The 22581-nt window shown below is 41.3% G+C and overlaps 1 protein-coding gene across 1 annotated transcript in view; it reads left to right on the top strand.

Moving 5' to 3' along the window:
• The first annotated feature begins 2403 nt into the window (after positions 1-2403).
• tub (TUB bipartite transcription factor) overlaps positions 2404-22581 on the top strand; it is a 37061-nt gene continuing 16883 nt past the window's right edge. The window contains exons 1-3 of the mRNA XM_085402460.1: positions 2404-2663; positions 12645-12696; positions 17151-17313. Coding sequence (XP_085258586.1) covers positions 2626-2663; positions 12645-12696; positions 17151-17313 — 253 coding nt within the window. The 5' untranslated portion in view covers positions 2404-2625. The remainder of the gene's footprint in view (positions 2664-12644; positions 12697-17150; positions 17314-22581) is intronic.

Raw genomic sequence — 22581 nt, 5'->3', positions numbered from 1 at the left:
TGAATTAACAGTTCAGTTTATTGACTGTCTTTGACATTTACCTCCTTACCAAGGCTTACAATGCAATGCCGGTTTGCCATACATTATAAATCTCTTGTGCTGTCGTTCTTGGACCCGAGGTGTATGTGAGTCAGTGCCTTGCTCGTGGGCTCAGACAGAGCTGTTCCATTACTGTGTTGTCTTTCCACCAAGATACTGTTACCAGGAAGATAATGCAGGCTGGCATTCTTGGATATTTTCTTTCTTTCTTGAGCTACCTGTTATGGAAAGAGAGAAGGAAGAAGAAAGAAAAAGAGGAGAGGAGAAGGCAGAGAGGAAACTGGGAGCAACCGGGGACCAATGCAATTACAATAATTGTATTTTCAAATGAATTGCAAAACTCAAAACCCAGCGTCTTGTGGGCTGTGAGGAAAAACTACTACTACTACTCGTTCTTTTCTCTTTAAAAGAAAAAGACCTTTGAATGATGATTGTGTAATTTGCAGAAGAAACAGCAGCAGCCTTACTGCCCAATTCAATATTATTCAAACAGTCAACGTTTCACCTGGTGGTTTGATATAGCAACATGTCACTCCTTTTCCAGGGCCAAATAACAAGCTTCCATGTTCAACAGGAAACCAGAATTCTCCTTTATATTCTCGGCCTTCATAAAAAACATACACAAACGTTTTGTCTACCATTTATTCAAACATTGTTTGTGGTTTCTGACGCTGTTGGAAACGACTACATAAGGGATTGATATGTGTGGAATTTTCTGAAAGCTGATATAAAAAAAATTAGTTTACTGAAACATAAACAACAGGCAAGGTGAACCACCTTTGCAACATGACATTTTGGAAAGGCCATACCGTTACAGAATATAATCAATCTTTTTATTGTGCTTTCAGTAAAGCAGCCGCAGTGTGCTTTAATGCTATTGGCTGTACAAGAGGATCAAATATGTATTTATTCATTTATTTGACTGACCGGTTGTATTTCAGACTTTCTGTCAGTTTTAGTTATATAAGGGCATGCTGTTAATACACATGCTGATTTCTGTCACCCCACTAACTAATTTTTCTTTACATGTAGAAACACAAAGAGTGAGAAATCATAAGCAGAATTCATGTTGTAATAACAAGCAGGGTGTTGTGTTTGAAGAATATTAAATCCAAGTCATTCATTTTTATTTTTCAAGGAGCCAAATTCTGTCAAGATTATTTTTAACGCATCTTATTTCTCAGCTGGCTTTTTTTCCCTACCAGTATTCGGTGTGGTGTTTGTTTTTAGACTTGCAATGAATAATTGAGGGACGATGCTTGAAAGCCTTTAAAAGTAGCTGCGCTCTTTGTCTGTCTTTGAGTAACACTTTGCACAATAGTGAACTGGAGCTTGAGCATGTAACAAAGATCTGAGCCCTGCATCAGCCATAAGTTTGTGTGCGTCCCACTTCCTGGCTATTTAGGAGGGAGTCAGAAGGCAAAATGGTTTCATTTGTACCCACTGGAAATAGATTTTCTCCCCCCCAAAAAATAATTTTCAGGATAGCTGCAGGTCATTTTCCACATGGCGTCTAAAAAGAAGATTTCTGCGTTTTCATACTAAACTCACTCCTGCACCAGGTTCGAAACAAGGAAGCCACTTGGTTTAACTGTCTATCGATGGACTCCTGAATAACCCTGGGAGCACAGTCAGTGATGTGTGTTTGTGTGCTGACAGTGAGGGGCTGCAGACGGAGGGCGGAAGCAGATGTGTGTGAGAGAGGTTCAGAGCTGTGGCACTATCACAGGGTGCCTTTGTCTGCCCGTAGAGAGTGTTGAATTAAAGGCTGTTAACACTAGTCTGCACAGTCATATGCTAATGCCTCTTACTCTGAAAGAATAAATAAATTATGGGCCAGAAAAAAAAAAATCTGAATGCCTGCTTATCATGCCTCATACAACACAGATAGTGTGCAAGAAAGATACAGGGAGTCTGCGTAAAGAGAGAGCGAGAGAGACAGTATGTGTAGGGCTGCATTAGAACGAGGGGGTGGCACTGCACAAAAATAGCGCTAAAGGAACATCAAAGATGCAAGACAAAAGGGATTCTCTATAACCTTTCTTACTTTTTGCACCTTTGACTTTGCACTCACTGCGAGCGTAGGTGATGTTGCACGAGCAATAATGAGCGATAGATTGGGCAAAGAGGCAGAGATCGAGATTTGGACCGAGAATAAGGAGGGGAGGGGGGATTTAAAGGGAAAGAAACAGAGGGAGATTTAGATAGAGCCTACAGAGTAAGTGCGAGGGAAGAGAGCCAGCGCAGAGAAGGAGCAGAGGCAGCGGATGGGAGAAGAGAAGAGGAGAGGCATTGACTGGAAGCATACACATGGAAGAGAGAAGAAAACGGCTATTTCATGTGTTCACTGTGCATGACTGAAGAGTGCGGCTGTCTGACTGGATTGTTAGTCATCTGCTGCCCCACAACTAGAGGACGTACAAAAAGCACACAGGCAGGCTGGGAATATAGAGCTGTGTGCAGAGGATGAACAGGCGGTGTGGGCTCGCTGGCTGTGATCGCTGTCCTCAGACCCCATAGCCTCTTCCACTGGTGCTGTTGCAGGCCGTTAGCCTTGCAGTTAGACAGCACAGTCATAAATACAGAATGAGCTCCAAGCACTCCTCCGACTGGATTCCCTACAGGTACTGTACCACATTCCTGAGAACACACAGAGGGGGCACAGTGTTCATCTTTTGAAGCATGTGTGATTATTTGAGCGGGTGTTCAGAGATCAGACTGATTAACAGTAACATCGAGCCGGTATGATGACAGAAAAGCATACAGTAATGTGTTTTTTTTTTCTTTTTTTGTGCAGGGTTTTTTTTATTTTTTTATTTTTAGTTTAGGTGGCGAGTTGTTGAAAAACAAACAAACAAAAAAAAACAATCCCAAAATGTCAACTGCATCAACCTCTGATGATCTCATATTGTTTCACAACTGTCCATAATGTGATTCAGTGCTGTCTCTGATCAGTTTGGATCCAGTTTGATTGCTGTGCATATCAAAGATAGAGCCACGTTCACATTTGTACATTTATTAATGTCCACTTTTTTAATCACTGAGAAAGTTCTTCACGTGTAAATGTGCATGTTTTATGTCTCCTTTCTTACTGCATGTGCCAGTATGAGCTTCACTGAGCCATGCTGGTGGCAGTCATGCCGTTTTGTAGCTCTAAATCTCCTGTTATAAAACATAAGCATTTCAAGTGTAGTACGAAAGCTGGTGGCTCCTTCCTCTAATTGAATGCCCATTGCCATGGTTTCCCTTGCTTGCTTTGAGACCATTGGCTTATGGTTGCTATAAGTTACGGTGGCAATCCGCAAATTTCAGAATGAGACTGCATCAGGACAACAGCAGGAAGCAACCTCTGTGGGTTTTATTTTGAATAAGATTCCTCCTACTATGGCAAAGTTGAAACAAAAGCATTTAATGAAATGCAGTGAATGCACAGACTTAAATAGCTAGCAGCGCAAATTACAACTATCTCTCCATGGCCTCCTTATCACTTGACCAGAAAAGCTGTTAACGAATGCTAGGCAGCAATATTAAATACTAACTAGATATTAACCAGTAAAAGTATCCGTAGCAGTAACAGTACTTGTATATACTATTTGAAAGAGGTCATGCCAGTGAGCAGAATTTTGATTTCATCTCATGAAGCTGACATTAAAAATACATGGGCCTCTTTGCAGGGAGGGTTGGATACAGCAGCACTCTGTAGATCTGTTAGTTCGAGGTATAGAGCGCACAGAAAGCAAGTAAATCAAGGAAACATGTTGCTCAAACATCCACATAGAATTGGTGATGCTTAATTTGTTCTTCTCTGTGTATGAATTATTCATCAAATCAGGGTTGTAGTTTTTTTCCTCTAATGTGGGTATGAAGAAATTATGTTGTCAAAAATCTGTTAATGGTCCGATTCTATTTTTTTTACGTGACCTTTTCAGAAATAATCAATTTAGTAGAGCAAGACATGGTGTCCTATACCACAAAAGTACTTAAAAGCTTTATTATTTACATTCCCACCTGCAAGGTCAATCTACATCTGCACAACGCTCATGAGATTAATTTTCCAGAATTTCATGCATTTCACCATGCAAATGACAAAAATAATCTTGCTTTTGTGTCTCCATAATGGATTGCCTGTAGTGTTGCACACTGCAGATTCATCAGCCAATTACTGTCACATATTTTAAACCTGATGATGCATGCAAAACTATTTTAAAAATATGAGGGTCTCATAACTTCTATTCTGTTCTCCATCCAGTCCTACATTCAACAGCAGCTAAGGCGTCATTCAGTTTATTTATTTTTTTAAAAAAAAGACTGAAAATAGGCAAGCTATTGTTTCAACGAAAATCAGAATCCTGGGCAGTGTACCATGGTATGTTGGTACAGATGATTTGAACCCAGCTGATTTATTGGCAGCCGATATTATCTTGCCACTCTATCAGTATTGACATGTTTAATGGTTAATAAATGAAAAGAAGAAGAAAGACCCTTCAAACATGTAATGAGCGCTTACATTGCATTGTCTGTTCACCAGAGTGCACTCTGCAACTTGCCCGTTTGCTACAGCTGATCCGAGCAGAGCCTAAAGGAGTAAATAAATAACTACAAATGACAAATGTTAGAGAAATCTGTTTATGTTTTGTGCATCTGAAAGAAAAGAATATTGTCCCGATATATCAGAATGTTTGATTTTGGAAATCACCAGATATCTGTATTGATATTTGTCTCAAAAATCCTGTATTGGTCGGGCTCGACAGATGATTTCGGCACTACTTCCACAATGTTAGCAACAGTACTTTACAGCATAAATATGTAAATAGCATACATTTGATTTCAGACGCAATTAATTCTGATGAATCTAGGTTTTCTTTATTCATCAGATAGAGCTAAGGTGCCTTTTTCCACCTTAGTATTGAATCAGTCCAGCAGCCAGTCTGTCAGTTTAAAAACCACAATAAAAATACTGAATTTATATGGCAACAAAGACTTTGCAAACTTGCATGCAAGTATTCAGGGATAAGCTTTTCATTTCCTTTCAAAAATTGCTGAGGTGCTTTTTTTGCACCTTAGTTTTAAATGATATTTTATAGGTTTTGTAGAGGTGATTTATTGCAATGGATAGGCCCGGATGTCAGTGCTTTACCTGGTCAGTATGCACTACAGAGGTGTGTTAAAGAATGACCAGGCTCTCCACATAATAATGAGATGTTTGACCTGCACTACAAAAGCACGTGTTCATGCCATTATCTTTCAGTCTGATCCCTATTCACACTTGATCAATAGACACGGAGTGCTTTGTTTGTCTGTATGTCTGACAGCGTGTGGGAGGTAAATACTTTTTTATTGCATCTGTGTGGGCATTTGTCATCAAACTAGAGTCGGTGGCACAGCGCTATCAGTTTATTGAATGATTTTACATGGTCCACATTCAAGACTCCACTGACATGATTCTGACACATGAATGAAGCGTGTAAAAAGGTAAAAAGGTTCATCAACAATGCTCATAAAGGAACATTAGTTTATGCCCAATTACTCTATTGTACCTTCATGCAGCCAGTCATAGTGGGTGATGGAAAGAATTTCGTTGAAGTTTCTGGTAAGCAATCTGAGAGATTGGTTAGGGAAAAAACGAGACGAAAGATTTAAACTGAAATACAGGATTGCATGTGCTTTTAAATGTTGTAACTAAAAAATAATTTCTACTGAAGAAGAGATCAACCAAATTATGCAAATATACGTGCCTCATCATTAGTTGTGTGTCAGGAAAACTGGACATTTTAAAAATTTACAATTAAAAATGAAAAAAGTGCGATATTTAGTCAGAATGTGGGTAATGTTACTGTCACAGTAGGGAAAATAGTGGTGCAGACCTCGACAAGAACCAAATTATTGGGACCGTGTGCAATGAATGACGATTCGAAGATGGGTGGGATCCAGGTCTGCGGCCAATTGCAGCCATCTATCTATCTATTGTGAAAAGTGAAATGACCTAAAAAGCACTAAACTGTAACCTTTTACATACACAGAAATTCACATGAACTACTTGCATTCAGAGTCTGGGCAGAACCTCATAGATTTGCAAACTGACTCAGATCAATTGCAACATGTTTGCAATCTGTGCTTATAAATGGGAAGCCAGTTATTTACAAACCTTCAAATCTGTCTGAGAGTGATTGCAGCCAGTTTGTGTCAGACATGTTTAGAGAGAGGTTGTTTCCCACCAGGGGATGTGCACAATTGCCTTGCAATGGAAAGTGGTCGTCCAGACGTTGAGGGTGTTGCACACTCAAAAAATGCAAACAGATTCAGTGTAGTCACAGAGCAACAACAGATTTTTTCTTTCCCTTTTTAGTATTATTAAAGCCATTAGAGACATTTCGAGGAATTTTGAAACACAGTATTGACTGTTATCACAAGGCCAGAGTGTAATCGAAAGCTCCAGCAAAACTTTACTTCTTCTTGATCAAAAATGTCAATCAGAAAGACGCTGATTTTGTGTAACCTTTCAACAGAAACAAACTTTATAACCATGTAATGATAGTCGTAGTCATACTTTGAAAAATGCTGCAGGGTCATTTCTATGACAAACTGAACTTGCTCCTGCTACAGGGTCTCCAGGTTGGGAGAGATTAAAAGGAAGCTTGAATAAAGTGACAGAAGAAGTATGTTTTTATGTTTATAACACAAAGCGATTTCAATCACAAGAGTGGAACGCCAAATCTGAGCTTTGATTCATCAAACATCAGAAGCACATTTTTCTCTCTATCCTTCATCCGGGGCAGGGATAGCTCAGTAGGTAAAGTGGTCGCCCCATGATCGGAAGGTCGGCGGTTCGAATCCACTTAACGGCTACCCTGAGGTACCCCTGAGCAAGGTACCGTCCCTACACACTGCTCCCCGGGCGCCTGCTTAGTGGGCTGCCCACTGCTTCACTGAGTGAATGGGTCAAATGCAGAGAAAAACAAGTAATTTCCCCATGGGGATCAATAAAGTATCCATTATTATTATCCTCTTCTCTTCTACTCTTCTACTTTAGCTCATTCTCTCAAGCTGTGCTGCAGGAAATCTCCGATTGCCCTTGAATTAGGGGCCGTGGATGTTTGTTAGAGGTCTCTTAGATGCCTGTCCAAGAGCTGAAGGAACAATCAGTGAGCCTGTGGTCAGTGATTAAAAGCTCTTGTGGTAAAGAAAATAAATAAAAAGTAGAACCAGCTAATCACTGGTGCTGAATGAATCCCGTAGCTTTGTTAGTAGGAGCTACTATTTTATTTACTTTAATAAATTATTGGTATTGGAGAGTATTGGAGAGCAGAGGAAAAGGAAGCACAGCAGGAGTAACAAGTTAACTTGAGTGGGGTTTGATCTTCTCCAGCAGTACGTATGAAGTCCTGATGCCTGTCTAAAATTTGCCTCAAATTTGCACAGTGTTAAAAATGTGTGATTAAAAAATCATCCTGTCGCTGTCTTGGAGAAAAACGTTTTACAAGAGCACAAATGAAAGGAAAGGTCAAACAGAATTTAAGTGCTGTTGGCCGGCTATGAGAAACAATGTTTAACAATGTTACCGAGAAATCTGGCATCTGTCAAATTATAACTTTGTTTGTAGAACACAAATTGTCACAAATACATTCATAATTGGATCTGTTGTCATTTTGCTTTTCTTGATCTGTAGTTGTTTACTCTAGTTACGTAGTGCTTTATGTAACAGGGGGATGGACGGACTACAACACTGACACAAGCATTGCGGGTTGCTTTAAATTAAAAGCTGTCGAATCATAAACAGGCAGTCTACAGTTAATTGCTGTATAAATGCTAAGTTTATGACCTGAATTATAAAACATGCAACTTCACGTTCCTCGCAAAAGGAACGTTTTTTTTTAGCTTTATCTAAAAAAAAGAATGCACTGTCACATCATGTGGACTTAATTTCAAAGAATCATCAGATTAAAAAAACAACAACTAATGGACACATTTTAAAATATGTGGCTGAATATAAAGTGTTACATTGCATCTTCCTCCAGACCCATGGCATATGCCCATACAATAGTCAAATAGCTCTTCTATTCTGAAGCCCTCCCGAAGGACCAAGCTCCTCATGCTATCTCTAAGGCTGAGCCCAGTCTCTCTATGGCGGCAGCTCATTTCTGCCACTTGTATCTGCATTCTCATCCTTTCACTCACTACTTTAAAGCTTGTAAATATAGGTGAGCGTGGGAACGTATATCGATCCAGATACTGACAGCTTCACTTTCAGCTAGAGCTCGTTTTTCACCACATCATTGCTGATGGCACACTAATCTGTCTGTTCTGGGTACACGAGACATGAAAACTAGCTGTATTCATTTACAAAAATATTAGGAACCTTAACCAAGAAGTTCGTAGACCCCCTTTTGGCTGCAGTTATAATTTCAAGTCTTTTCCAAGATTTACAAACCTCGATCATTGTTCGATTTAACAGAGAGCATCAGTGAGCTTCTATCTTCAGGTTTCTTTACAGATGTGCAGTGCTGTGTAAGTCTGGGCTTTGGTTGTAAGTTTCACAACAGTGTTATGATAAGAGAACTTGGAGTTTTCTTTAAGTACTCCATTTTACTCAATTCATTCTATGCTGTCAGCCTCTCTAAGCCTTCTGTGGAGAAGTAGAGCATCTCAATGCTGCCAGCCCAATGCTGCATCCAAGGAATGGTGTTAGCCAGAACATAAATCCTGTTGGTTAAACTGCTGGGTCCTTGTTTACCTCACAGACCAAGGATATTTGTGATCAGTTACAAAGTTTGTTTCTATAGTCACAAATCCAGGAAAATATGTATTTATAGTCTTGGTCTTTGTCTGGATGTCTGTACAACCTCTCTTGTGTCTCTTAGGTCATGTTTTGGAATTTCTTGGATTCAACTTGTTTTCTGTTAAGGATTTTTGCACCTTGTGGAGTTTGGCTTCCTGCCTTAGTTCCACATTCAGCTGCATTTTTTCCTGAACGTTGACAAGAAACTAACTGCAAATGGTCACAGACTTCATCCCCATCTTAGAAGCAACCATTTCAAAGGCAACAAACTCAAAAGTTAATCGCACAGTTTTGATTGTGCCGTGGCTTCCAACCATTAGCGTGACTGTAGCATAAACAGGGTTCACCACACTGACAGTGCAACAAGTGTCAAAGCAAAGATAATATAGTTTCATAAAAGAGTTCAGCTTTAAAGTAAAGAATATAAAGTAAACTTGTTAAGTAGATTTCTTAACAAAAGCTTCCACTTTGTTATAATGGGCCTTTCACATTGATCTTCAGGGAAAACTGCAATACGAAACATCCATTTAAAATCTAATTTACAGCACAACAAATTTCTGATATTGATCATTTTTGCTACTGACAATAAGGGAGAGGAATAGGAAAGTGATGACTTGCAAGTAACCTCATTCTTCTGTATCTCCACAGTATTGCGTAACCTCCTCATACTTGTGTAACAATGCTCTCCACATTTTTACAAGCACTCCTCCTTTTTTCCCCTCCCTAAATGTCGAGTATAATCATGATAAGTGAGAAGTCAGCTGTTTGATATGAACAGCCTGTCACTTAGTGTATTAGCTCGTTAATAGCATTTGAATCGGTTTTGTTTCCGATTACTAAAGTAATACACATTGTTCAAATAAACATCGCCTTCCCTAACGTAATTATTACCTGGCAATTATTTTTTCTACTTTTGGTCAGTCATTACTTTAAGCTCTAAATCATGATGTGTATTGCCAACTATTCGTAGTATGAAATGTTATCAGGCTGATTAGCAAAGACTAATCGGAAGCTTCAGTCCTCTTATCATCTTATCAACAGTCTTTTCATTTTAAACACTTGATTGTGATTGAAGTGGGTTATTTAAAGATGAGTAAGTGGTTATTGGAGTATTGGTGGTAGATATAATATTAATAAGGTTTATGTCCATCCTCTTCCAATTATCTTTATCGGGGCTATGGAGTCAGGGCGTAGAAAGGTTTATATATTTGCAGACAAAGTGATCGTGCATATTCTTTAATCTAAAATTAACAATGCAGGCGTGTATTTTGTGCTTTAGAACGACACAATATCCCAGGGTGCCCATGCTATGCTGACCTTTAGGCATTTGCAGATGGCAGTATGTCATTATGTCACGTCAAATATTGCTCAAGTGAACAGTGGCGTTCGTGCAGACAGAGATACAGTATACGCCGGCTCTGCTGAGGATAGCTGACTGTTCAGCAAAGCATGCTCAGAGAATCGTTGGTGCAGGACGAGGTCAGGCGAGTGTGTAGGTTATTGTGTGGTGTGTTCTTGCAGTGAGCTTGTGCGACTTCCTTTTGTCCTTAGGGTCTATTTGCATTGCATCAGATACCAAATTCGTTGCAAAGGACACAGGAATGCTTTTGAGAGATATAAAACATTTCAGTGAGCATGGGGATAATAGCATCCTCTAAAAGACCAACACAATACCCTGGTGAAAGGCTCATCTACTAATTGGACTGTGACTAAAATACTGTAGCTAATAGGGAGACTTCTTTATCTAGTTTGTGGTGATACAGGCAACACAAAGCCTTTCACTTTATTGAAGTCATTTAGTAGATTCCATTAGTGTCCAGCTTCCAGCAAAGCTTCTGGATTGCCAGAAGCTATCGACGGCAGACACATGCAGCAAGAGACGTTTCAGTGATTGTCTCCACTGTGAACAATGTGGTCAGTGTACCGGTGACTGCCTTATGTTACCTTTAAGGGTCAACTGGTAAACATGTAATGCTGGATCTGAAGCAATTTCTGTTTCAGTTTTATTTATGTAGCAGAAAAATCATCAATATGCCCCAAACAGCCTTTAAAACCCATCATCCTTAACTCGTCTGTTTTTACTTTTCTTGTGGCAGACGTTCCTCTCCATTTACTCAAGGATACAGTTTCTTAAGTGTTCTTAAGTTTGAGCCATGGATTCAACAAATAGCCACAGAAATGTTGTTTGCTTCAGTAGCACTTAATCTTTGTTGACTGAGCGGAGTAGCTGTGTGTATGTGCGTTCAGTCGCTCAAGCTGTGTTATGCTTCCTCGTCACAAAACATTTAAAGCTTTGCTACTGCTAATTAATTTATGGAGATTATATTGGACTTTTGCCATTTATATTCTGTCCATTGCTAGGAAAATCAAAATGCATCATCAACATCACTTTGAACAATATTCAAATGACACCTCTGTTTATGTTTTTGCTGTATTCGCTGAGAGACTATCTGACAGCTTTCTAATAACTCCCCTGACAGTTATTATTGTATGGAACCTTTTTGAAAAGTGATTTAAGTGCTTAGTATGCTGTTATTTAACTTCTGCATGGTGTATCACGATAAACCACCCAGAGGATATAAGTATCTTTATCTAAAATGCTATGACACTGTTAACTCAGCAGAGCCATCTCCTTTATACTCGTGTTGCTGACGGGTGCATTGTTACTATGCTTTGTATCTGAAATATTGTTTTCATGTACTCTACACATTCTCATTTGGGCCGTGTCCATATTCGGTATCTGCAGCAGATACAGTTCTGTGAAAAAGAAAGATTTCACAGTACTCTTTCCAGTTCTGTGAAACATTAAGTACACTGCATGATTTAGTAGCTTGTAGAGCCACCTTTGGCAGCGGTTACTTGAAGTAATTGTTTTGTGTTTGACTTTATCAGTCTCTCTCATGATTGTGGAGGAATCTGTCCCACTCTTCTTTCTATCATAGCTTCACTTAATTTGCATTTAAATATATTTGTTTATGCATGGCTGTCTTAAGGTCTGACCACAGCATTTCAATCGGGGGCTGGACTTTGACTGGAACATTGTATCACCTTGATTCTTTTCTTTTTTAGCCATTCTGTTGTAGATGTACTTCTGTACTTTGGGGCATTATCCTGTTAGATGGCCTAATTTGGGCCAAGCTTTTGTTATTGGACAGATGGCCTCACATTTGACTTTTGTTATACAGAGCAATTCGTGGTTGACTCAATGACTGAAAAGGTGCCCAGACCCTGTGGCTGCAAAACAAGCTCAATATCAGAGTATTGCTAAAACCTCTTCTTTAAGAGGTGCTTGAAGTTGCTGATGACCAATTAATCAAATGTATTTGATTAGCAGAGTATACTTAGTTTTTCCTAAGTCCTGTCAAAGCTTTCTTTTCCACGTGACTGTAAGTGAAAGCAGTTTTCAATAACAAAAAATGTATGCATTATTTTTGTATCCTTCTCTGGTAAATGGTGCCCAAAGCATAATAATTATTTACATGAATGATTAGATTTTACTTTTCAGAGAATAATGACTTGTATTATGTATTTTTATTGTGAAGAAGTAATCACAGCAGAGAGGATGATATAGCTCATGATGTGAAAACAAAATACCTCGAGGCAGAAACACAGTCATTGTTTTGTGAAATTTGCGAGAAGCTTCATTAACATATAGTGTTTTATTAGGTAACAAGCTAAGACTTTAAGATTTCATGTATATAATGTTCTTCGAAATTCCAGGGAAACAATTTAATTGACTTAAGTAATGTCATTATTCTATTACAGATATAACAAAGAGCTGAAGAGCAGTTTAACCTAATCACTCCTCTTTCTTTGCTCTTTCTTAAAGCACTTTAGATGATGAGGGCACCAACCTCCGCCAGCAGAAACTGGACAGACAGGTAAGACTTTTGTGCCTTTTACTGTACTGATAAAAGAGTCACACCAAGGCTAAATCAATTACGGGAGGGCAATTTTTCGTGACACTAACTTCTGCTGCTGCATCAATGGACCACAAATAGCCAGCTAGAACTTCTTATTTCTCTAAGTGGTATTCTATTAGTTCTCCCTTGTTGGTACCAGGCTGGGCCCAGTTTTGATCGACTTGAACAAAGTGCTGGAAACATTCCTCAAAGATTTTGGTCTATACTGATATGAGAGCGTCACACAGTTGCTGAAGATTTATCAACTGCATATCCATGATGTGACTCTCCCATTCCACCACATCCCAAAGGTGTGCTGTTGAACTCTGAATACAGTGAACTCATTGTCATGTTCAAGAAACTAATCTGAGATGATATGAGCTTTGTGCCAGAACACGGGTACACTGTGGACATAAAGTGAGGGACATATGTAAACCCCAGAGATGGTTGTGTAGGAAAGTCCCACTAAATCAGCATTTAGTGAAATACTCAGAGTAGACCTTTCAGGCACAAGCAGCCATGATATGTTCAGTCATTTTAATCCCCTTTTCCCCCATTCTGATGCTTTGTTTGAACTTAACTTTCTTTTAATGCACGGTGCTTTAAGTGCAATATAGATTCTGTGCAGTTTTATACATGCAAACTAGCTGTACCTCATAAACACTACACAAGGAAAGTTACATCAGCACAAACTGTGTGCAGTGTGTATTTGTTTAGTAAGAGGAAAAATGTATAATTATGTTTTCATACTTGGCCTAATGTGCTCCTGACGTTGTTTTATACTGCTAGAATTGCAGTTTAAATTAGATAACCAGTTGGTCCATTCATCACCAAGAATATTAAATTAGCGACATTAATTTCACAAACTAGGGGGTTTCCACATTTCCTTCATAAGGCTGTGGGTCAGTGACAGACATGAACATGCTGAGTGTACTATAATGTTAAATGGAAATTGTTTAAAGTTTCAAAAATCTAATGTGCCAAACAGCAAAAAAAACCGTCATCACCGAGAGCCCTAAGTATAATAATTCTAAATTTACATGATTCGAAGCTTTCTGCAGCATTGCTCTCTTGTTCTGTACCAGTGTTGCCCTTTGTTGTTTTTTCCCCCACCAGTTGTTCTGTGATAATGTCTCTGACCGAAGTAGGTCAGTTCTGTACAGAAGAAAAAAGAAATGACAAATCAAATGCACCCTTTTATGTGAGCGCGCACACAGCCTGAAGCAGAAAGCCTGGGTTAACAGAGAAAGTTGATAACCACCTTTGTGATACCCATTATCTCTCACTGGGGTTTTAGGTTTTGTTAAGCCAGCTTGCTCAAAGAACTTACTTCGCAGCACGGCCCTCGGGATCCTTAAGTCAAAGTGATGTTTGGCCATTTCACACCCTGCTAACTAATACTGCCGTTGCCATTGTTTGTTGTCAGCAGCACTGTATCCAAACAAAACAAACACTCAGGCTGCAGTTGAAGCATTTTCAGCTCTTATCTATGCGTAGTGCAGTCTGCTGCTTCTGACGTCCTGCTATTTTCCTGAAGTGGATAATGTAAGTGGAGTGCTTCAAACGGGTTCTCGTTCCCTTGTCAGAGCAGCAGAAGCTTGCGGAAGCTTGTCATAGTTCATCAGTGGGTATAAGGTTTTATGTGTTCTGATTCACTCTGAAGTAAACTGCTTTTTATTCATGTGTGACTAAATGAATGAATGAATGAATAAAGAATACAATTCCTAATGTCACTCAGTTGAGGGCTTCAGGCACGTAAGCATCATTAAACAAATTGTTATTGATTGAAACATCGTGTAGAGGCTGTCTCATTTATCCAGGGAAGGAGAAAATTTCTGGACTTGTTTTTGGTCCTTGCCTTTCGCCTCTCATGCTAGAGGCTTCCTCAGTGCCTGCAGCTGGTGTGCAGCTCCAGGTATTCATTTAAGGCTACCAGCGAGTTATCGTTCGCACAAAATTCACACAAATAACCGCGTGAATGAAGGCAAAACCGTGTGTGGGGAGCGTTGCCAGGACTGTTTCGTAATTTGCTGACAGGCGTTGTTGTAAATCACATTTCCTGTTTAGAGATGGTATTTCCATTTTAACACGGGTGGCTTTTTTCCTCTCCTCTCTCAAACCATGGCTGTCCAAATTGTGTACATTGCTGCTCACAGGAGAGTGCCCCCAATCCTTTTGATGCAGGTGTTCGCTGTATATATTTCTGTGCACCCTTTGCCGCATTAGGCTGCATATATAACATTGCTCAGGTTGTGTTTAAGTGTTTTATCCTCTAGCCGTGTGTCTCAGGAACTTCAGTTGGGGGAAAAGCCTTTTAAGTTACTCAAACACTCTAGCCACAAGCAGAATGACAATGTTGTTATGCCTGCTTTTTTCTTCTTTTTTGATGTTGTTGTGTTGTTTTTCCATAAATCTCTTTGACTTGATGTTCTTTGACTTAATGAAGGCCCAGATGGGATAGCCACAGGTTTTAAGTGCTTTCTTCAGACGTCTGTGCTCCTTTGTTCCCTGTGCCTCTCCAGTTCTAGGGAACTGTGGCAGTCCAAATGTAGGTACTGGTCTGTGTGTGTAAAAAATATGAACTAAAATAAGCAATTTGTTTTACCTGACATCCTCCCCTGTGAACTTCATATTGCAGTCACAGTGAACTGATAATTCTGCAATGGCTTCTTCTTAAGTTTAGATTCTGACCCATGCTTTCCCCATGTAGCGATTACAATGGCTGACACTAGTGAAGCCTTGGCATGGCCATGCTTTTATCTGTAGAAACAAATTTTTCATAGGTGGTTGTAAAGCAGAGTTCAAACAGATCTCATCATGGATAACGAGCAGAAACGTGTAGTTAACAAGCAGAACCCGCCGCATAAGGAATACGCAACACTCCTTTGAGGACAGATACACGATTTAAGAAAGGTGAAAGAAGTCTGTGTGATGTCAGATTGCTCCGATATGGGAATAGAGCACCTAAGGTCTGCCTGTATTTCAGTAATTTTCAGCAATTTTGAAGTCACCTAAAGTGAATTGTAGCCTGCTGTGCACTACATGAGAAAAAAAGAAAAATCCGACATGCTGGGGACATATTAGGGGAAGAGATAGAAGCATGCACAATATTGTGTTTTTCAAACCTTTTATGCGAAAGTTTGTTAAGTGCTTTATCCACAGGTGAGACCATTAATCATTAAATAAATTCACTGTGTAAAATGCCTCTGCTAGCTTAACCACCACTGCCTTGGAAAAGAAGTGAGCTTTGCAGGACACAGCGCTCCACTGCTCTGCAGTCTGAAGTTTCCACTAATAGAAACCTTTTTAATATTTGATGAGCTCTGGTTTGAAGACTTGCATAGAGCTGACAGTTGGGCCAAATGAATAGCTTTATTCAGCCTCTGGTCATACTGGTTTAGGCAGCACACTGTTAGATGTCCAGCACTGATCTTTCTATGCTCTTTTATAATCTCTGTCATATCTGCCAAGTACTGTAAAAGGGAATGAAGGTATATATTTCTGTCTTTGTGGTGCTCTTAATCAGCAGCTGAATCTTTACAAAACCGTCAACTGAGGTAATTTTGATTTATATTGCAGTAGCAAGGACCTCAACTTTAAATGTCGATGGCAAATGTTTTTGTTTATGAAGCAACAGGCTAGGCCGGAGGCTGCGGTTTGAGGAAGGCCTCATCGAGCTCCCAGGCCTGGCATATCTCTGATGACTTCGAATGAGGTTGACAAGCAGAGAAAAAGCAGAGGGAGGGTGGGTCGCAGAAATGAGAACAAATGGATGTGTGGCACAAGTAGACATTTATAGACGTATGGCCGGAAGAGGAGTGTTTGGAGTTGTGGTCCAGCTCCTGAAACTCAGATAAATTATCTCACTACAAATTCGATATGGCAATAATAGCTCTTACTGAATCACTGGCGCCAATATTGATATGTCTATGTGCCTACTCTAAATGGATTTCCCTCGCCAATTGAAATCACTACTTAATGACTCCTTGTGGTGGTGCTTATTAAATGAATGAGGGTAAAGTGAACGGAAGTAACTGGTAAAAAAAAAGAAAGATGACGCTCAGCAGGGAAAATGGCGGAAAGCAGGGAAAGAAAATGAAAGCTAATGAATTGAAATGGCGCATTGTTAAATTTCACTACTAATGATGACGCAAACACATTGAGACCATGATGGACTGACAAAACATATCATTCCTGCTTTTTGCCTTCGGTTCTTTTTTCTTGACACCAATTTAATAATGAATTGCAAATGATAATCTTCTACTGAAACGATTATCTACCACTTTCAGACATGGCATGCTGGTACTCAGTCACGGTAAACATGGCGGCATTTGGTCTCTAATGTCATTACTTCAGTGAAGATCAGTAAAGATAGTGACTTTTTCTATTTGTTGAAACTCTACCTTTATTTTTCCATTTGCTTGAAATGTCAGCGAGCACTCCTTGAACAGAAGCAGAAGAAGAAGAGGCAAGAGCCCCTGATGGTCCAGTCTAATGTGGATGGGAGATCACGGACCCGTCGGGCCAAGCAAAGTGAGGAACAGGCTCCACTGGTGGAATCCTACCTCAGCAGCAACAGCAGCACTATCTACCATGGTAAAGCTTGCACTCCTCTCTGGCTGTGTTGATTCAGAAAGCTTAAACAGAGAATTAAAGAAAAACATCAGCTGAAGAAATAAAGAAGTCGCACTGTTCGTTTAATAAGTCTTTCTTATTTATAAAGAGTGTTTGTTCTTCCTGACATCCCAATTAGAACTATAAACCAGACATGAAACCGTTTTTTAAATGATTAGTGTTGCATAGCTGTAAAATTTACAGCTTTAAATAAGACATCATGTAGAGGGAATACAACACACTGCATCATCTACTGCAGTGCTGCAAATCAAACCACACAGGAGCAGAAACTGTGTTCCCTTTCAGTCGATTCGAAGTACTACACGTAATGTGGGATATCACAGCCCCGCAAGTCTTGGATGAAGACCTCTTCTGTTCACTGCTTTAAGGCACATGACTTGTGATGACATAGGTGCACGTGGGGCTGTACATATACACCGTGTTATCACATACACCCCTTATTTCTTATGTTCTTTACCTTGCCAAGAAAACCTCTGCTGAGTCGGGCTAGCTAGCTACTGCTAGTTAGCTCTGCTGTCTGTGGCTTGAAGTTAGCTTAACTGCGCCTGATTGTGTTAGCCTCCACTGGTCAGTTGGTGCATAGGCTGTCCACAGAGCACTCATTTTGAGTTTTCTTGTGCAGTAATTTTGCTTTGGATTTTGGTATGAGTAACCAAAACCAAAGCAAGTAAAGCAGAAATTTTCTGTTCACTACTGTCCCCAGGGGACAGTGGGGATTGTCCACGCTATAAGAATGTTTACTGAAACCAAAGCCTGTGCGTTTTGTCACCAAAGGTGCACGGGATTCCACCAGAGGAATAGCAAACTTATGGGCCCTTTTTAAATTAAATAATTTTTAAATTAATTTTTGTGCTGCAGCTAGTTGGTCCATCATCTGGTCTGTCTATCGTTTGGACGTTACATCCCCTTCAGTTGCTCGTTAAGAACTAAGGTGCTGATTGTCCAACTTGTCCTCTGATTAATGTATATTTATGTATGTTCATATGTCCCATGCTGTGTGTGTTGTACTGAGTGAACTGACTGAAACAGAATGAGTAGATATGTTAAGCGGAACAAGGTACAACACAAGGTTGCCGCTTGCCTGGCTCACTGAAGAGCAGCTATTAAACTGAGGGATGACCACGACGAATGCATCCAGCCTCTCCGATCATCTAACTGGTGCCTGATTTTAAAACCTGATCATGCTTTTGAGGTTGTAGTGCCCAAAATGTGGAACACCCTTCTGAAGTCAATCAGTTTGGCTCAGTCTGTTATTTGTTTTAAGCGAATGCTGAAACTCATTTTCATAGGTTAGGGTTTCCTTTATCCATTCCCCTTCATTTCATTCATGTACACGTATCATCAGTGTGCAGCTTTTATTCGAACTGTGAAGCACTTTGTAACTTGATGTTTTGAAAAGTGCTATATAAATAAAGTTATTATGCAATACTTTATATTTTGTACCTAGTTACTCTCCTTCAGGGAACAGAAGTTATAGACATAACCATTTGTTATATCTGGGGCCGCTGAAGTCTTCTTATTTACACACAGAGGCCAGGCAGAGCATTTTTATTTATTTAATTATTTTTTGAGGGACAGTTTCTGGGATTAAGGCCAAGAACTGTCAAATTTCCTGTAGAGAGAAGAGAAAGATGTTCCTCTGCCATATTCTTTTATTCTGATGCAAAAAAAAAGAATAATAAACCATAACAATGCTACGGGAAAATGAATAAAAACATTCTAGCCTTCGTTCACAGTTTGCTCCACACTTTTTCTAAGCTGGAAACTCTGGACTGTAAACCTGCAGTGATTTTAGCTACAGATTTGCAGCCCAGTATTAGTCCCACATTGAGTAAAAAATTGATCTTACAGTCACTTTGATTGTGACTGTAAGATCAAATAAACACATTGAACATTTTTACTGCAATAGTGTTACACACCGGCCCGAAGCCGGGGTGCAACACAACAAAAAATAAACCCGATACATAACAACGACAAACAAAAAAAAACACACCACGGCAGAATGACGAGTTTGGTTAATTTATTCACTGAACAGGTAGCGAGCTTCAGGGTGGGCGATGCCAAAACAACAAACAAAACACACTAGAAAGAAAAACAGAACTAACTTACCTCCCACGATTCCAAAACAAAATACAATTCTCTAACCTGTCTCCCTACCCGAAACAGGAAAAAAGAGGGGAATAAAAGAAACGGCTTCCCACCCCTACAGCTACCAAGCCCAGGTACAACCCTTTTTCAGCATTAATATTGCAGCCCCGTGCAGTCACACGCCACGACGGTCCCCAGCCACACAGCTCACGGGGAACCAGGAAAAGTCTCCTCACCGGCCCAGTCCAACCCCTTTTGTAGCTGGCCTCTTTCCTTCCTCCACCAATGGGCGGCCTCCACCTGGAAAAGCATCGCTGAATACAAATACAAACAATAACAACCCCGTACCACAAATAATGACCCTGGGTCATAACACCCCCCCACCTAAAATCAAGCATCTCATTAGAGAGATGCTAGACCTAGGTCTCCACCCGGGATAGGGCATCGGCCACAATATTATCAGCCCCTCTAAGATGATGGATGTCAATATTAAAGTCCTGCAGCAGCAAAGACCAACGCATGAGACGCTGATTGTTATTCCTCATGCGAGAGAGGAAAACCAAGGGGTTGTGGTCCGTATACACAGCAGTTGGAGCGGGGCTGGAACTGACATACACCTCAAAATGTTGGAGGGCTAAGAGTAACGCTAAAGCTTCCTTCTCGATGGTACTATAATTCACCTGATGTTTATTGAATTTTCTTGAGAAGTAACACACGGGGTGATCAATACCCTGGTCATCCTCCTGCAGGAGTACAGCACCCGCACCATGCGCACTGGCATCCACCTCTAACTTAAACACCCGAGTGAAGTCAGGGGCACCTAACACTGGGGCACTGCACAACAGGGCTTTGGCTGAGTCAAAGGCATCCTGACAATCAGAGTTCCACAAAAACAGGCACGACGGACTTGTCAGGGCTGTCAGAGGAATAACCACGGTGGCGAAATTTTTGCAGAACCCTCGATAGTAGCCACACATTCCCAAAAAACGGCGAAGCTGACGCCGCGTAGTTGGTATAGGGAAATCCAAGACGGCCTGGACTTTGGCCATGAGAGGGCGTACCTGCCCCTGTCCCACCTGCTTCCCTAGGTAGGTAACCACAGCTTTGCCAAACTCGCATTTGGCCAAATTGACTGTCAAACAGGCACCCTTCAATCGGACAAGAACCTCCCGTAGCGTCTCCATGTGCTCTAGCCAGGTCAGCGAGTAAACCACAATATCATCTAAGTAGACCTCGCATCCCTGAACACCCAGTAGCACCATGTTCATCAGCCTTTGAAACGTGGCGGGAGCATTTCTCAACCCAAACGGCATCACCGTGTATTGCAGGAAATGGTCTGGTGTCACGAAAGCTGAAATCTCCGCCGCCCGTTGCGACAGGGGCACCTGCCAATAACCTTTCAAAAGATCTAGCTTGGTGACAAATCTGGCTGAGCCCACCCTATCAACACAGTCATCCATACGGGGGAGCGGAAAGGAGTCTGGCTTGGTGATGGCATTTACTTTACGGTAATCATTACAAAAACGTGGGGTTTGATCAGATTTAGGCACCAAGAGGGTAGGAGAGCTCCATGGACTGAAGCTGGGCACCGCAAAACCATTCTCCAACAGGTATTCCACCTCCTTTCTCATGATTGCCCGCTTTCCGGGATTGACCCGATAGGCATGCTGCTTAATGGGCCGGTGTTCGCCAACATCTATATCATGCTCAAGCATAGTGGTCTGAGTCGGCTTGTCACTAAAGAGCACAATATGACCACAGATCAGATTGTAAATATCCTGCCTGTGGGGCTCACCCAAATAAAGCAAATGAGCCTCAAGGTCCTCCAAGATCTTTGAATTCTCCAAGCGGGCCCCTGAGCTGGGTCCCTGGGGTTCACGCAACCCATCCACCTCCGGTTGGTAGGAGGGTGAACCCACCGTCACCACAGGGGAAACAGAGTTAGTCTGGCTCTGGTTCCGGTCCACATATTTCTTGAGCATATTAACATGACAAACCCGGGACTTCTTCCGCCTATCCGGGGTTTTAATCAGGTAATCCGTGTCACTAACTTGGCGCTCGATCTCATACGGACCACTAAAACGAGCTTGGAAACATGAACCCACAATGGGTAAGAGAACTAAAACACGCTCACCAGGCAAAAAGGTGCGCTTGAGGGTCTTCCTATCATACCTCTCTTTCATCTTCTCCTGAGCACCGGAAAGCGACCTGCGCGCCAACTCACATGCAGCGTGCAGCCTCTCCCTAAACGAACTTACATAGTCAAGCACGTTGTGCACGGGCCGCGGCTGGTCGGGCTGCGCGAGCCACCCCTCTTGGAGCAGACGTAGGGGTCCACGCACCGTATGCCCAAAAACCAACGCCGCCGGGCTAAAACCCAGGGACTCTTGTGTGGTCTCTCGAATGGCAAATAGCAATAACGGCAGGCCCACATCCCATTCGGACTCAGTTTCAAAACAGTACTTCCGTAACATGGCCTTCAAGGTCTGATGGAATCGCTCCAAAGCCCCCTGTGTTTCTGGGTGATAAGCACTAGACACCCGGTGCTTAACCGACAACTCAGTCATCACCTGAGCAAAAACCCCCGACAGAAAATTAGAGCCCTGATCGGTCTGAATGTACTTCGGTAACCCAAATATAGAAAAGAACTGTACTAAGGCTTTCACCACGGCCTTAGCCCTAAGCGATCGCAGGGGAATAGCTTCTGGAAACCGTGTGGCCGCACACATTATGGTGAGTACGTACTGGTAACCCGCCTTAGTTTTCGGTAAAGGCCCTACACAGTCCACAATAACATGCTCGAAGGGCTCCCCTATTGCAGGAATTGGATGTAACGGGGCGGGTGGAATGACCTGATTGGGCTTACCCGACACCTGGCACACATGACAGGACCGACAATAGCACGCCACATCAGACTTAAGCCCCGGCCAAAAAAAGTAACGAAGCACTCGGTCATAAGTTTTTTTAATCCCCAAGTGGCCTGACAGATGATGCTCATGGGCCAGACTCAAAACCTGGGGTCGGTACTCCGTCGGCACCACCACCTGAGTGACCACCTCACCCCCCAACCCACCCACCGGAGCCCAATTGCGTAACAGAACCCCGCGATCAACCTCATAAGAAGCAGCACCAGGCACCGCC

This window comes from Rhamphochromis longiceps, linkage group LG1, assembly GCF_057381845.1.
Source record: "Rhamphochromis longiceps isolate RC_006_pf linkage group LG1, R_longiceps_female_GT1.1, whole genome shotgun sequence".
NCBI classification, from domain to species: domain Eukaryota; kingdom Metazoa; phylum Chordata; class Actinopteri; order Cichliformes; family Cichlidae; genus Rhamphochromis; species Rhamphochromis longiceps.
The sequence above is the reverse complement of the archived record's forward strand: the minus strand, read 5'-3'. Positions and strand labels throughout refer to the sequence as shown.